We start from the raw sequence: 15,477 nt of genomic DNA, 5'->3' as shown, positions 1-15,477 counted from the left end.
TCCAGGTCACATACACAAGTAATATCTTAATGCTGGCTCCACTGAAGAGTCAATCAATGCTCCTTCAGTTATATCTTAAATTTAGAGATTAAAAATAAACTCTCTGCTCATCCCAGAAAGAATCATCCTGTCAAACTGTGGCTCATGAATCAAGGTATTCACTGAATCATCAAAACAACACATGTAACCATTATGGCTTCAAGACCATAACTGGACTAAAAACAATCTCATTTGTCAAAGCATTCTGGCTTTATCTTAAAAAATGACATTACAGGTGATTGTGCCACACCATCTCCCTCAAATTGAACAGATCACAAATACACAATGCTACATCAATAATGGGTCATGACATGTTTAGGAAAGATCTGCAGATACTGGTTTAAACCGAAGATAGGCACAAAATGCTGGAGTAACTCAGCGGGACAGGCAGCATCCCCGGAGAGACGGAATGGGTGATGTTTTGGGTCTGAAGAAGGGTCTCGACCCAAAACATCGCCCAATCCTTCTCTCCAGAGATGCTGCCGATCCCACTGAGTTACTACAGCATTTTGTGTCTATCATTGGCCATGACATCTTGTGTTTCTTTATGTAAAAAGATAATGATATTGGGGGAAATTACTGTAAGATGCCAAAATATTTCCCCGAGAACTGTATCATACACATATCTAGCTTTATTTGATGCTTGCTTTTACGGCCCTGAACAATTTTCACTATTTTGCAAGCGAATGTAAAAAGTGTGGACCAGAAAAATATGAAATAGAACATTTTACTGCATGCTGTCTTGCATGTGCTATTTGGTTATTCTTACAATTGCTGAACAGATATAGGAAAGGTTAAATAACGGTTTCATTTTTATACAATGTATAGATGTTTGGGATTCCATATTCATATGCACATTCTAGGTATAATTTCAGGGCACACCCATCAGATGATACATAGCAGAAAACTATTGGTGAATAATGTGAAAGCATCAAAAGTTTAAATATCCTACTGTGTGAATGTGACTTTAAGTGGTTTATCTTCAATACCAATTGAAGTAATATTCTGTTGGGCATTCATTATTTATCATTGTTGAACAGTGTTGAAGGCTATTCTGCTCAGGTGACTGAATAAATCAAATTCTGGGTTCATTTTCTGGCATTTGATGTTTCTCTCCGTCTATAAGTGGACTACTGCTTCATTCTGACTGAAAAATGTCCAATTATATCTATATTGCAGGACCCTTATATCTATATAGGGACCAATGTCGTAGCTACACCTGTCATAACTTTACATAACATTGATAACCCCTTTGATCCTAAACAACTTTCACTGGCAGCAGAATATACTTGGGATGCTATGCTTGTCTTTTAAGTTTAATGCTATATTTTCGATACTGTTAGAAATATTGAAAGAAAGCCATCCAACTGCAGTCCTCTTGTACAAATCCTATATAAATGCAAAGTGTTTCATAATAATTGAACTGCATCCTTATAATATCCATTGCAAGTTACAATTGATACACAAATATTACTAAAATGACAGGCCCTTTTATCCTTTAGAAATGAGCTCAAAATAATCCATTCTGCATTCATTGACAACTGATTTAATCACCTCAACAAACAAGGATTTACTTTGACTTTCAATATCTGTGGTTTGCCACTAATCGATTCATCAGTAAGAAATGATACCTTTCAAAGCCAGATAGAAAGAGCACCAAATGTCACACAAACTTAATGGTGATTCTGTTCTCTTTGCTCAATGATATTCAGCAGTAACTTATGACTTTGTGAAAATGCAATTAACAAGTGTCAGTTATACATCACATAAAATTAAACTATAAATTATAAGTAAATCATTTGTTAAAAAGTAATTTTAAATAAATACTCGCAAGATGCTGTTTTAATGCAGAATTTGTTAATCTTACTCTCTCGCATTCAATGCACACTATTGCACACACCAACATTACGTTAACAGTTTAATCAATCTGGAAAAGTATAATGATAATGCTTATGGAATATTTGTGAATCTTGCCATATTAATAATGCTGAATATATCTGCATATTAGAAAGATTAAAGAAATAAAGAATGGAGTTTGCTGCTTGACAAAACACAAATGAATACGAAGACACTAGCATCCTTCACCTACAGATTTGATACATGGATGCCCTATATCAGACATAACACACCGCAGCATCATTCCACATGATAACAATTTTGATTATTCTAGTCATTCTGAAGCAAGTAGCATTCTGATACTTCCTATAATTATTTAACTGATCATGCATTGATTACATTGCATAAAATGTTACAAAATGTACAGTAAAACTTATTTGAATCTGCACATCATGACCTAAGTTTGAGTTTGGGGACATTCCCCAAGTTTGACAGCTGGGTTCTGCTAACTGATATGAAAGTACATCAAAACTTCTTCCATCATGTATGGAACAAGCTGCCAGAAGAGATAGTTGAGGCAGGGATTATCCCAACATTTCAGAAACAGTTAGCCACGTACATGGACAGGTTTGGAGGAATATGAACCAAATGCTGGCAGGTGGGAATAGTGTGGCTGGAACATGTTGGCCGGTGTGGGCAAATTGGGCCGAAGGACCTGTTTCCACACTGTTTCACTCAATGACTCCATGAAAATTCTAACATGATTACTCTTCTGCAGTTCTGAAAAAATATTCCAGGTAAGGCATTAACCTACCTTTTTAATTTCATATGCTGACAAACCTGTATAGTTTAAATTTTTATTTCACAATTTCGCTTTAGATGCTCAAACTATATAAACATGATACAGAAATAAATTTCATTTTGGACATATACACCCACTGAAAGTGTTTCAAAATCTAATAACTGTGAATATTACCAACCAATTGAAAGTGATATAATAATCTTTGTATTAAACATGCTATGAGATATCATTAGCTTGGCCATAACATCCAAGTTTGGTACATATTAAATTGCCTTATGCCTATAATGTATTTTTTAAATGTCTATGTTTGGCTAAATTTACAAATACCTCAAATATGGTACACTAGCAGATTTCAGGGGTCTGATTCAATCATCTGTCAATTATACCTCTACACCAACAGCAGCTCTTTCCAAACTTCCAAGGTCTAAAAATTTAAACAGGCAAAGTGAGGATAATAATTGCCAGTGTAAGTAAAACAGGTTTACTTACATGGCAGGATCAATCGATATTGTGGCCTCTAAACCAGAGCCGCAATATTGCAGTATTACTGGCTATTATTCAAATAAAGTCAGTCTTGACATTACTGTTAACGTTAAAAGGAAAAACATATAGTATTCTACAAGAGAGCATTAAAAAATCTCTTTGAATCTTACAGAAAAATTGCCTCTTACCTTAATTACTGAAGGAACATAATAACTGCCAAAAACACCAGAAGAAATATTTCCACCATAGTCCCGAACAGCTATTCTTACCCCATTAATTTGTAAAATAGTGCACTTGCCCCAGTTCTATTTACATCTTGAACAAGGTTACATTTATTGCCATTTTAGCACAGGTTCTGATCAATTTATGATAGCTTAATCTGTAATATTTATATGAATGAATAAACTTAGCTCAATGATCAACTATCCCCACATGTAGAAGCAGTGTTGATTGGCCTAGCCTAAAACATTGACACTAGCTCAAGTACAAAAAGTAATTCGAACAGGCTCTTGAAAGACTTTCAATAAAATCACGTGACATCATCTGGGACCGTTTTGAATATTCAATTGAGATAAGTGACCAATCAAATTATTTTTCCTTAATCATTCATCTTTTTTTAAAAACAGACAGATTTCATAATATTAAACTGTAAATGCCTTGCTCACTCAGACAGCTGAAACTACTGGTTTTTTAGCTGAAGTTGTCTGCTGACTCCACCTAGAGGTTTTAAATCTGTTGCAACTCTTCTTTTCTCAAAGTGACCAAAGTGAAACATCATCTGATGTTTCTATAAAACTATGGTTAATCTCTGAATATTGGTTAGATTACGTTTACTTTTACCCTTCTGCCTTCAAACACCCCTAAGGTTTACATCCCTGGCCATAATGAAATGAAAATTTTCCAATATGGCAGCTATAAGTGTAGCTTTTATCATTTGTCCAAAATGTTCTCAATTTGAAAATATGAACAACAATCTGCTGCCATTTACACATTAATGTACATTCCAATTAATTATCCTCCTACAAGATATTTGACATCAAATGCCTTTATTGTTTGCATAGAAGCACAATTCTAGTTCTTGTAGTATATCCATTTCCAGATTTCAGCATATTTTCTGATTAGCTATATACATCAATAGCTTTTATCTGATGCACATAATGTACAATGGAAATCAACTGCATGGGTGACATTATGGCCTCATGCCCACAATCACATTAACATTTTCAATAAGTATATTGAAGATTGGAAAAGCGTACAGTTCCAGTGAATGACAATGCATTTAAAACAATAATTTATTTCAGATTTTCATAGTGGAAAGAAACACCACACACATACTTTTTTACATACTAGTGGTGATAATTGCTTAAACTATGAACTGGGCATGTTCTTTCCTGCCTGACACCAGTTTATAAAAGGTTAACAGAAATCTATGGGTGAAAGTAGTTAAATATTCATCACTCCTCTACTCACCCTACTAGCCAAGAGACCATCAACGCCAGACTAATAAGGGCTGAAGGCTGAAATTTGTTCATGGTCAGATGTGTCTTCATAACTGGTCTTCTAAAAAAAAAGTTAAAACACAACACAGCTGTAGCATAAGGTAAACGTTAAAACTGTATAAACCTCTACAAGTGTCGGAATCGTGCTCCTAAGCTTTCCCTGACTTCGGCACCAAGCAATAATTGATGTGACAAAGCCAATTTTACAATTTTCCAGCTGTATGATCCCCAAACTACAGGTGTGGGTTTTTTGCCCCTCTGTGCATTAACAATAACCATAAAGCGTTCATTTAAAATCGGATGTGTGCAGACCATATTTCCACATGCGGAGAGATTCTCCCCCCCCACCTCCCCCCCCCCCCCCCCCCCTTCCACCCCCCTCCACCTCCACCCACCTCCACATCCACCTCCACCCACCTCCACATCCACCCACCCACCTTCCCCAAGTAGCTCACACTGTTTTGGGGAGACCGCTGTCACACAGCCGCTTCCAATATCGAAGTGGAGAGGCCAGTTGACGGCAGTGGCCAGACTTTAGGACATTTTGCAAGCTTCACTCCACGGATCGGTGCGATCGCAAGTACAAGACGTTTACAAATCGTGAAGCAGGGCGAGATGCAGGAACAGATAGATACAAGAGCTGGACCGTTGCAGTTGCAGCGAAGCCCAGGTTGCAAGCGATCGATCCGCCGGAGCTGAGAGTTTGCTCCCCTTTCGGGATTGCTGTTGCGGGCAGCCGGCTCCTGGGGGGAACACGGTGTGGTGCTCCGACTTGTTACCTGGGGGGTGGGTGCCCGAGGGCTTTGGGGAGGGGGGGGGGGACAGAAGACAGCGGGACGGGAGGGGGAGGGGGTCGGAGTTGTCTCCCACTGAAGTGACCGGTACCCGGGACCCACGCCAGCCCAGTGAGCCCAGCCCAGCCCAGCCTGAGTGAGTTGCCTTGTGCTCCGAGTGAGCTGCTGCTGCTGCTGCTGCTGCTGCTGCAGCTGGGCGACAGTGCTGTTGCTGTTGCTGTTGCTGTTGCGAGCCCGTCCGCCCGCCCGCGCGCGCGCTCCCGCCCGCCCCGCGCGCTCCCGCCAGACCCAGTGGCCGGGAGCGCGCCCCCGCCGGGGGGGGGGCGGGGACACACACACACACACGCGCGCGCCCATCCGCTGACACCACCTCTCTGGGGCAACCCCCCGAGTTGCGGCCGGACACTTGCCTTGGAGGCTGCTGCGGCAAATTGCCAGCGGGTCGGACCCTGATGCCCCCCCCCCCAGTGCCTAAACATAAGGACATTCCCCACCGTGGTGCAATGCAACGCAAATACAAATACCCTTCCTCTTCAGTGCAAAATAAAACCCACCCCGTCTCGCCCCGGTGCAAAAACAAATACCCCCACTCCCCATCCAGCCTATTGCAACTAAAATGCCCCGATATTGAACGCACTTCAAAAATGCCCCTAATCCCCGCCTCTCTATTATAAAACGCCATCGATACAGGCCTTCTTCCAGAAGGAATACCCCCCTTCAAGTGCTAGTAATGTTTCCACGCTGAATCTCTTAATCTAATGCAAGTCAGAATAATATCTTGCCTCGTGCAAAATCAAATACCTCGTTCACCAGCTCCATTTGCAAACAGATACCTCTCTCTACACCTGCCTCTTCACAACGAGAAATTCGTCCCCTGTCCCTAAAAACAAATCAGCTGTCGTCCAGCTCACACCTCTGTCCCCACCCTGCCCAGCACCACACTGTTAAACACCCAGCCTTGTCACCCAGCCCAGCTCCAAACCTGCAAACACCCAGGCCCCTCTCTTGCCTAACTCCATATCCACTCACACCCTGCTCGTCTCCACATCCAGCCTGGCCACCTCCATCCCTTCCTCAGCACCGCACCTGTGCACAACCAGCCTTCCCACTCCGTCCAGTCTTATTCATTCAGTCTGAGGAAGGGTCTCGACCCGAAACGTCACCCATTCCTTCTCTCCCGAGATGCTGCCTGACCTGCTGAGTTACTCTAGCATTTTGTGAATAAATCGATTTGTACCAGCCTCTGCAGTTATTTTCTTATACTACTTATTCATTCACACATCCATTCTTCTTAGCCCAGCTCCAACCGTGCCCAGCTCCCCTCCTGTGCACACCTACCCTACCCATATCTAGACTAACATACACCCAACTATCTAATCCTGCCTAGCTAGCTCCACGCACATTCTGTCAACGAGAACAGTGTTAGCCTTTAATCCATTTATTGGTGCTTCTGCTGCTTGTATCAGAAAAGCATGAATATTTCTTCAGTTGCTTTTTGGCTTCTGCCTTGCCGTTTTGCAGCGGTCCGCTGTGATATGGAAGGTCGCTTCAACCAGCCTGCTGTTTTAGTTTTAATTGGAAAGCAATGTGTGTATTTAGCATGAAACGTGTTGATGTGCGTTTCCGAACTCTTTTTTTACATGCGCCGCTCCTCATCCGCAAACACATGACGGGTACTCGTGTCTCAGTATAATTTCCAAACTAACAGTCTCGGGGGCCGAGAATGGTCGCTATTTTTTTGGTTGCTCATGCAACAACTGCCAGTTCGTTTACTTAAAATTACATTGTTATCATTCTTTATAAATGGACCGAAAGGCAATGATGCGCCTTTTAATTTATGTTGTTTACAAATTGAATAGGTATCATTGCGATAATGTATTGTTGCACGTGTTTACACCCTTTTGGCAGTTTATAATTCAAACTTAATATGTCTGTATTTTTGGCCCCAGTAGTGATCGCATATTTCGAATTTATCCTCCGCTTGTCGGAAAGCAGGAATGAGAATAAAGTAAATTAACAATTAAAAACAGTAAAATGAGTAACCTGAAAGACAAAACGTATTAGTCATTAAGTCATCGGTGTTTCTTGTTTAACGCACCCTTTACATCTGATTTACAACACTTAATGCTGATATAAAGCTCTTCAAGTTATACAGATCAGTCATTTATATTCTGCCTATGTACACTACCCATGAATAATTAAATGTCTGTATTTTCACAGCCTCCCTTGACAAGACAGATAGAGAAACTGCGGGAGAAAAGGAGCATAGAAATGTTGAATGCGATGACTGTTGTTACAGTGCTTACACACTCCGCGTCTGTTTCTTGTTCTTTATTCCTGGGATGGTTTCCATTGCTCCATTGATAATAGATCAACGTGTTTTCAACACATCGGATGCAGTTTATCTTTTGTACTCGGAGGTTGATATGTGTTTGTTGTTGCCATACGTTTAAATTGCAGAGGAGCACAGAATTATCACATTTTTATGAAACTAAATTCATGGAACTATAATTGATTTGCATTTTATAACGAGAGTAAGATTTGACATTTTGATACATTCCTATAGGTACCTTTTAACTGGTCAACTCTTGCTATCACACATAAAATCATGTCAGTGTGAAATATTAGTTTACACAAAACTTTTCGTTTTAAATTTAAAGACATTAGAAATCAACTTCACACAGCGTTGAGGTCTGCTTGCTTTGTTACATTTTAGTGACATGACAAACATATTGCAGCAGCCTTGCAGAGCATGGTGTCCATAGCAACTATGCAAAATCTGAGCTTTAAACATGACGAACGTCACAATCAATAGGCAAGTATCCACTCATTGAAGTGCCGAGTATCTATTTATTTTGCTAAGGACAGTACAATGAATAAGCAAAGAGTGTTTTTTTCTCTCACTGCAAGCAAAGCTTCTGAGAATTTTATACACCACATTTCAGTATTCCTAGCTTCAAATTTCATTGTAAATGGTCACACGTTCTCTCATCTCTATTTTGTTTTCAAAAAACTCTTTTTGAAGAGAGTTTCGAGGTTTCTGGTTGTGCACATCATCGTTCCTTTTTGTACGTTTGTACACACACACACAAAACATACACATATACATATGTACACATATACACACATGATCTTAAAACAAAGTAAAGAGCATGATAATTTCAAAAATGTTGTTTGTCTTTGGAGCCAAGCATTGGTTTATTGTCAAATGCTTTCAGTGAAGAAAGCTAATGGCATGTTGACTTTCATAACGAGAGGATTTGAGTATAGGAAGAGGTCCTTCTGCAGTTGTACAGGACCCTGGTGAGATCATATCTGGAGTATTGTGTGCTGTTTTGGTCTCCCAATTTGAGGAAGGACATCCTTGCTATTGAGACAGTGCAACGTAGGTTCATGAGGTTAATCCCCAGGATGGCGGGATTGTCATATGAGGAAAGATTGGAAAGACTGGGCTTGTATTCATTGGAATTTAGAAGGATGAGAGGGGATTTTACAGAAACGTATAAAATTATTATAAGGAGTCGACAAGCTAGATGTAGGAAAAATGTTCCCAATTTTGGGGTAGTCCAGAACCATGGGCCACAGTCTTAGAATAAAGGGGAGGCCATTTAAAACTGAGATGAGAAAAAACTTTTTCACCCAGAGAGTTGTGAATTTGTGGAATTCTCTGCCACAGAAGGCAGTAGAGGCCAATTCACTGGATGAATTTTAAAGAGAGTTAGATAGAGCTCTAGGGGCTAGTGGAATCAAGGGATATAGGGAGAAGGCAGGAACGGATTACTGACTGTTGATCAGCCATGATACCAATGAATGGCGGTGCTGGCTCGAAGGGCCAAATGGCCTCCACCTGCACAGGGCCGGATTAAGCTAGTGCGGTGCCCGTGGCATATGTTATAAAGAGGCCTTAAATACAGGACAAGGTGACATCACCGCCCACGCCCCACGTGATCTCACCCAGCCAGCGCCACGTGCTCCACTCCACCAATGACAGCCGCCCGAGCCGGGAGGCAACCTCCGTTCGGCGAACACACTCGGCCCCGCTCCCCGAACACACTCGGCCCTGCTCCCGGAACACACTCGGCCCCGTTCCCTGAATACAGTCGGCCCCACTCCCCGAACACACTCGGCCCTGCTCCCGGAACACACTCGGCCCCGTTCCCTGAATACAGTCGGCCCCGCTCCCCGAACTCCGTTAACGTTAACGAGCTCCGTTAGCCTACACTATCCGTGCCTAAAGTGCCGGGGCCTACAGCGGCCGGCGGGCCAAATACGGGACTCCCAGAGAATGTGTGATGGAGGGGTTTAGTTTAGAGATACAGTGCGAAAACAGGCCCTTCGGCCCACCGTCTGTACCGACCAGTGATCCCTGCACAGACTAGGCACAATTTTACACATTCACCAAGCCAATTAACCTACAAATCTGTAGGTCTTTGGAGTGTAGGAGGAAACCGAAGATCTCGGAGAAAACCCACGCGGTCACGGGGAGAACGAACAAACTCCGTACAGACAGCACCCGTGGTTGGGATCGAACCCGGGTCTCCGGTGCTGCATGCACTGTAAGGCAGCAGCTCTACCACTGCGCCACCGTGGGAAGAATGACGGAGGATTGCCAGAAGAGGGCTGGAGGAGTGGGAGCCGTGGGCGCCAGAGAAGTAGAGACAGGGAGGGCCGGAGGAGTGAGTAGAGGCGGGACTGGAGGTATAGGGGTGAGAGGGACGGAGTAGGGCTAGGGAGTGCTGGAGCAGTGGATGCTGAGAGGCATGCAAGGTGTGGGTACAGGAGGTGGTAGAAGAGTGGAGGAGGAGATAGGGCCCGGGAAGTAAGGAGAGAAGGCTGGGGGATTGGTGAGAAAGAAGGCCCGAGCTTTTGGGATGGGTGAGAGGGAGTCACAGGATTTTGGGAGTATGGGCCAGAAGGGTAGAGAGAGGGAGATGTACGGATGGGTAGGTGCTGAGAAAAGGCTGAAAGTGTGAGGGAAAGTGCCTAGAGAAATGGAAAGTAAAGGCCGGAGGAGGGGGTGGGGCATGGAGAGAGGTGTAGGGGAAAGAGGTTCGGAGGAAACGGGAAGACCATAATGGAGATGCGCAGGGGGGGAGAGTGGGATGGAGAAGAGGAGGGAGAGTGGGACAGAAAACTGGGAATAAAGGGGGGAGGTAGGTTGGCGGAAGAGGCGACTGGAACAGTAGCCATTTGGAGGGATGAAAGTCTGGGAGGCGAGAAGGAAGGGGGATTGGAGAGAGAGACGCCCAGTGGAGTGGGAGGGAGAGAGCTGGAGGAGTGGGGAGAGAGAGAAGACCGCAGGAGTGAAGAGAGAGAGACGGCCCTAACAAGGAGAGGGAGAGGCTGAGGGGGAGGGAAAGAACAGGCGTGAGGTATGTGTAATAGTGAGCAGCGGAGGATTCGGGGGAGCAAGTGCCAGAGGAGTGGGGAGAGAGCGCAGGAGTAGTAGGGAGAAGGAGGGCCGGAGGAGTGGGAGAGATGGAGAAGGGGAGGGGGAGGTGATAGACAATAGACAATAGGTGGAGGAGTAGGCCATTCGGCCCTTCGAGCCAGCACCACCATTCAATGTGATCATGGCTGATCATTCTCAATCAGTACCCCGTTCCTGCCTTCTCCCCATACCCCCTGACTCCGCTATCCTTAAGGGCTCTATCTAGCTGGTGGTGAAAGTGGCCCGGGGACTTGAGAGAAAAGAGCCGATGAGCGAGGAGTGAGAGGGCCGGGATGTGTGGGGAGATAAGGCCAATATTCGAGCAGAGAGGTCCGGAGGAGTGAGGTGTTTGGGTGAGGCAGGCGGTGTGTGGAGTAAGAGGGCTGGAGACTGGGCGGTTGGGCGGTGACGTGCCGGCTGCCCATTGGTCCGCGCAGCCCCACCAAGACATTCAAACCGTGGCGGTTGGGGAGCGGCGCGCACATCACAGCGCCCCTCAGTGGGATGCCGATTTCAAGCATTCAGCTTGCATGCATTTAGTGCGGGGCTCTCGAAAGTGCGGGGCCCATAGCAAATGCTACCTTTGCTACTATGTTAATCCGGCATTGCTCCTGCACCCATTTTCTATGTTTCTATGCAATTAAAAACCTCCACCTTCTATATCCGAAAGTGTTGATTCTTTGTTAAAATGTTAATTCCTTCAAAAGTTTTTTTTGCCTTTTTTTCTCAGTCTATTCATTTTTTTGCTGTCATTTCTTGCTGAAATTAATATTAAACACCCTTCTCTGGCTTTTGTATCCTCTCAGATGGACTTGGTGGAATTATGTAGCCAACATTGAAAACTCACAAAAACAAACTTTTCAAAGTAAAAATATATAATTTTAGCTCTTATCTTTCTTACAGAGTCATAGAATCATAGAGTGATACAGTGTGGAAACAGGCCCTTCGGCCCAACTTGCCCACACCGGCAAACAATGTCCCAGCTACACTAGTCCCAATTGCCTGCACTTAGTCCATATCCTTCCAAACCTGTCCTATCCATGTACCTGTCTAAAATTTCTTAAACGATGGGATAGTCCCAGCCTCAAATACCACATCTGGCAGCTTGTTCCATACACCCACCACCCTTTGTGTGAAAAAGAAACCCCTCACATTCCTGTTAAATTTTTCCCCTTCACCTTGAACCTATGTCCTCTGGTCCTCGATTCCCCTACTCTGGGCAAAAGACTGCATCTACCCGATCTATTTCTCTCATAATTTAATATACCTCTGTAAGATCTCCCCTCATCCTCCTGCGCTCCATGGAATAGAGACCCAACCTACTCAACCTCTCCCTGTAGCTCACACCCTCTTGTCCTGGCAACATCCCCGTAAATCTTTTCTGAACCCTTTCAAGCTTGACAATATTGGTCCTATAACATGGTGCCCAGAACTGAACACAATATTCTAAATGCGGTTTCACCAACGTCTTATACAACTGCAACATTACCTCCCAACTTCTTTACTCAATACTCTGACTGATGAAGGCCAAATTGCCAAAAGCCTTTTTGACCACCTTATCTACCTGCGACTCGACCTTCAAGGAACCATGCACCTGTACTCTGAGAACCCTCTGCTCGACAACACAACCTGGAGGCCGACCATTTACTGTGTAGGTCCTGCCCTTGCTCGACTTCCCAAAATACAACATCTCACACTTTTCTGTATTAAATTCCATCAACCATTCATCCGCCCACCTGGCCAACCGATCCAGATCCTGCTGCAATCGTTCACAACCATCTTCACTATCTGCAAAATCACTAACTTTTGTATCACCAGCAAACTTGCTAATCTTGCCCTGTATGTTCTCATCCAAATCATTGATGCAGATGACAAACAGTAACTGGCCCAGCACTGAACCCTGAGGCACACCACTGGTCACATGCATCCAGTCTGAGAAGCAATCTTCCACCATTACCCTCTGATTCCTTCCATGAAGCCAATTTGCTATCCATTCAGCTATCTCTCCTTGGATCCCAATGCGATCTAACCTTCCAGAGCAGCCTACCATGCGGAACCTTGTCGAATGCCTTACTGAAGTCCATGTACACAACATCTACAGCTCTGCCCTCCAATCTTTTTAGTCACATCTTCAAAAACTCAATCAGATTTGTGAGACACGACCTCCCACGTACAAAACCATGCTGACTATCCCTAATCAGCCCTTGCCCATCCAAATGCCTGTATATCCTATCCCTCAGAATACTCTCCAGTAACTTACCAACTACAGATGTTAAGCTCACCGGCCTACAGTTTCCTGCATTTTCCCTGCAGCCATTCTTGAAAAGAGGCACAAAGAGGAAATTTGCCATCCTCCAATCTTCCAGCACCTCTCCTGTATTTAAGGACGACTCGTAAATTTCAACCAGGGCTCCCGCAATTTCCTCTCTAGTCTCCCACAATGTCCTCAGATATATCAGATCAGGCCCTGGAGTTTTGTCTACCTTCAAACATGACAGTACCTTCAGTATTTCTTCGACAGCAACCCTGACTGCTCTCAAGGCATTTCCAGTGGCTGATCCAATTTCCTCCGTCCTGCTGTCTTTCTTCTTGGTAAATACAGAGGAGAAATACTCATTTAGTACCTTGCCCATCTCCTGTGGCTCCACACAGAGGTGACTCCTTTGATTCCTGAGAGGTCCCACGCTCTCTCTTGTTACTCTTTTCCCCCTTATGTATTTATAAAACCTTTTGTGATTGTCCTTAATGCTCCCCGCCAGAGCTATTGCCTGGCACCTTTTTGCCCTGCTGATTTCCTTTTTTAGTTTATTCCTTAGTTCCCGAAACTCCTCCAGGGATGCACTTTACCCCAGCTGCAAATACCTGTCCCATGCATCCTCCTTGTTTTTGACTAACATCTCAATTTCCCTCGTCAGCCAAGCTTCCTTACGTTTTCCTGCCTTGCCCTTCACTCTAACGGGGACGTACACATCCTGAGCTATCTTCAGAACACTTTTAAAAACATCCCAATTGGCCGATGTTCCTTTCCCCTCAAATAACATGCTCCAGTCAACTTGAGTGAGACCTTCCTTCATACCCTCAAATTTGGCCTTACCCCAGTTGAGCATTTTAACACATGGACCCTCTCTGCCCCTATCCATAACTATCTTAAACCTAATCGAACTGTGGTCACTGGTGCCAAAAGGCTCCTCCACACACACTTCATTAACTTGCCCTTCCCAATTTCCCAATATTAGATCCAGTGTTGCCCTCTCACGTGTGGGGGCCTCCACATACTGCTTAAGAAAACTCTCCGGAACACCTTTGAGGAATTGCACCGCATCTAAACCCTTCACGCTATGATTTTCCTAGTCTATATTGGGAAAGTTAAAATCCCCTACTACAACAACCTTATTTGACCTGCAGCTGTCTGCGATCTCCTGGCATATTTGTTCTTCTAATTCCCGTTGACTATTCGGGGGTCTGTAGTACACAAGGTGATCATCCCTTTCTTGTTCCTCAGCTCAACCCATATTGCCTCACTGGACGAACCGTCCGTAATGTCACCTCTGAACACAGCCGTGACATCCTCCTTAAGCAACAATGCAACCGCCCCTCCTATTTCTCCCTCACCCTCACCCCTGTCTCTCCTGAAGCTCCTGCATTGAGCTGCCAGCCCTGCCCCTCCCTTAACCAGGTTTCAGTCATCGCTACAACGTCCCAGTCGCTCTTACCTATCCATGCCCCAAGCTCATCTGCCTTACCCGTCAGGCCCCTTGCATTAAAATACGTGCAGTTTAAACCAACTCTCCTTCATCGCTTCCCGCCTTTCACCTGCCTATTCTGTCCACTAACCTGTCCCACACCACCCTCCATACCAACTTCTAGCCTCTCACGTGCCTCTGTCCTGCACGAGATCCCACCTCCCTACCAATCTAGTTTAAACCCTCACGTGTAGCATTAGCAAACCTTCCCGCTCGGATGTTGGTCCCCCTCCAGTTTAGGTGCAACCCATCCCTTTTATACAGGTCACCCCTGCCCCCAAAGGGATCCCAATTATCGAAAAATCTGAATCCCTGCCCCCAGCACCAACTCCTCAGCCACATATTAACTTCCCCTACCTTCCTATTCTTACCTTCACTAGCACGAGGTACTGGAACCAATCCTGAGATTTTACCCAATTCCCTAAATTCTTGTTACAGAACCTCCTTCCTCTTCTGACCTATTTCATTTGTGCCAACATCGCTCATCTTTATTCCCATCAATATCTTCCAATCTTTATTTCATCTTCTCACCACCTAACATTGCAGTTTGGATATCTGATTTAAAATTATTAATTAAAGTTGTATTTTGGAGAAGAATCCCTCCAACCTTTATCTCTGTATGAATGTTTTCTAACTACTGTTGACTGGTCTAGCTCTAATTTTACAGTTATTTTCAGTAGGCCCAGACATCCATCATCAGAAATATTTTCCTCTGCACTGTCGATTTATTTCACAATGCCAAAATCAGCAATCAAATTACACCCGAATCTAACAATATCCAGTGAATAAAAACCTAATTTATGCAATCTTACCTCATAATTAACAGTTGGAGTCCTGTTAACATCCAGGT

At 44.1% G+C, this 15,477-nt stretch overlaps 1 protein-coding gene across 3 annotated transcripts in view; it reads right to left on the bottom strand.

Moving 5' to 3' along the window:
* Window positions 1–5,732, bottom strand: part of LOC144593439 (gamma-aminobutyric acid receptor subunit alpha-2-like) — a 178,194-nt gene extending 172,462 nt beyond the window's left edge. Inside the window, exons 1-2 of one of the 3 annotated variants that reach the window (XM_078399021.1) lie at window positions 5,097–5,732; window positions 4,631–4,720 (exon numbers count right to left, since the gene is read on the bottom strand). In XM_078399021.1, the coding sequence (XP_078255147.1) occupies window positions 4,631–4,710 (80 nt within the window). In that variant the 5' untranslated portion in view covers window positions 4,711–4,720; window positions 5,097–5,732. The remainder of the gene's footprint in view (window positions 1–4,630; window positions 4,721–5,096) is intronic. The other 2 variants (XM_078399004.1, XM_078399013.1) reach the window with 2 other exon arrangements.
* Between the last annotated feature and the right edge of the window lie 9,745 nt (window positions 5,733–15,477).

This window comes from Rhinoraja longicauda, chromosome 1 (genome assembly GCF_053455715.1).
Source record: "Rhinoraja longicauda isolate Sanriku21f chromosome 1, sRhiLon1.1, whole genome shotgun sequence".
Lineage (NCBI taxonomy): Eukaryota > Metazoa > Chordata > Chondrichthyes > Rajiformes > Arhynchobatidae > Rhinoraja > Rhinoraja longicauda.
Note: the sequence above shows the minus strand (reverse complement) of the source record. Positions and strands in the feature narration are given on the sequence as shown.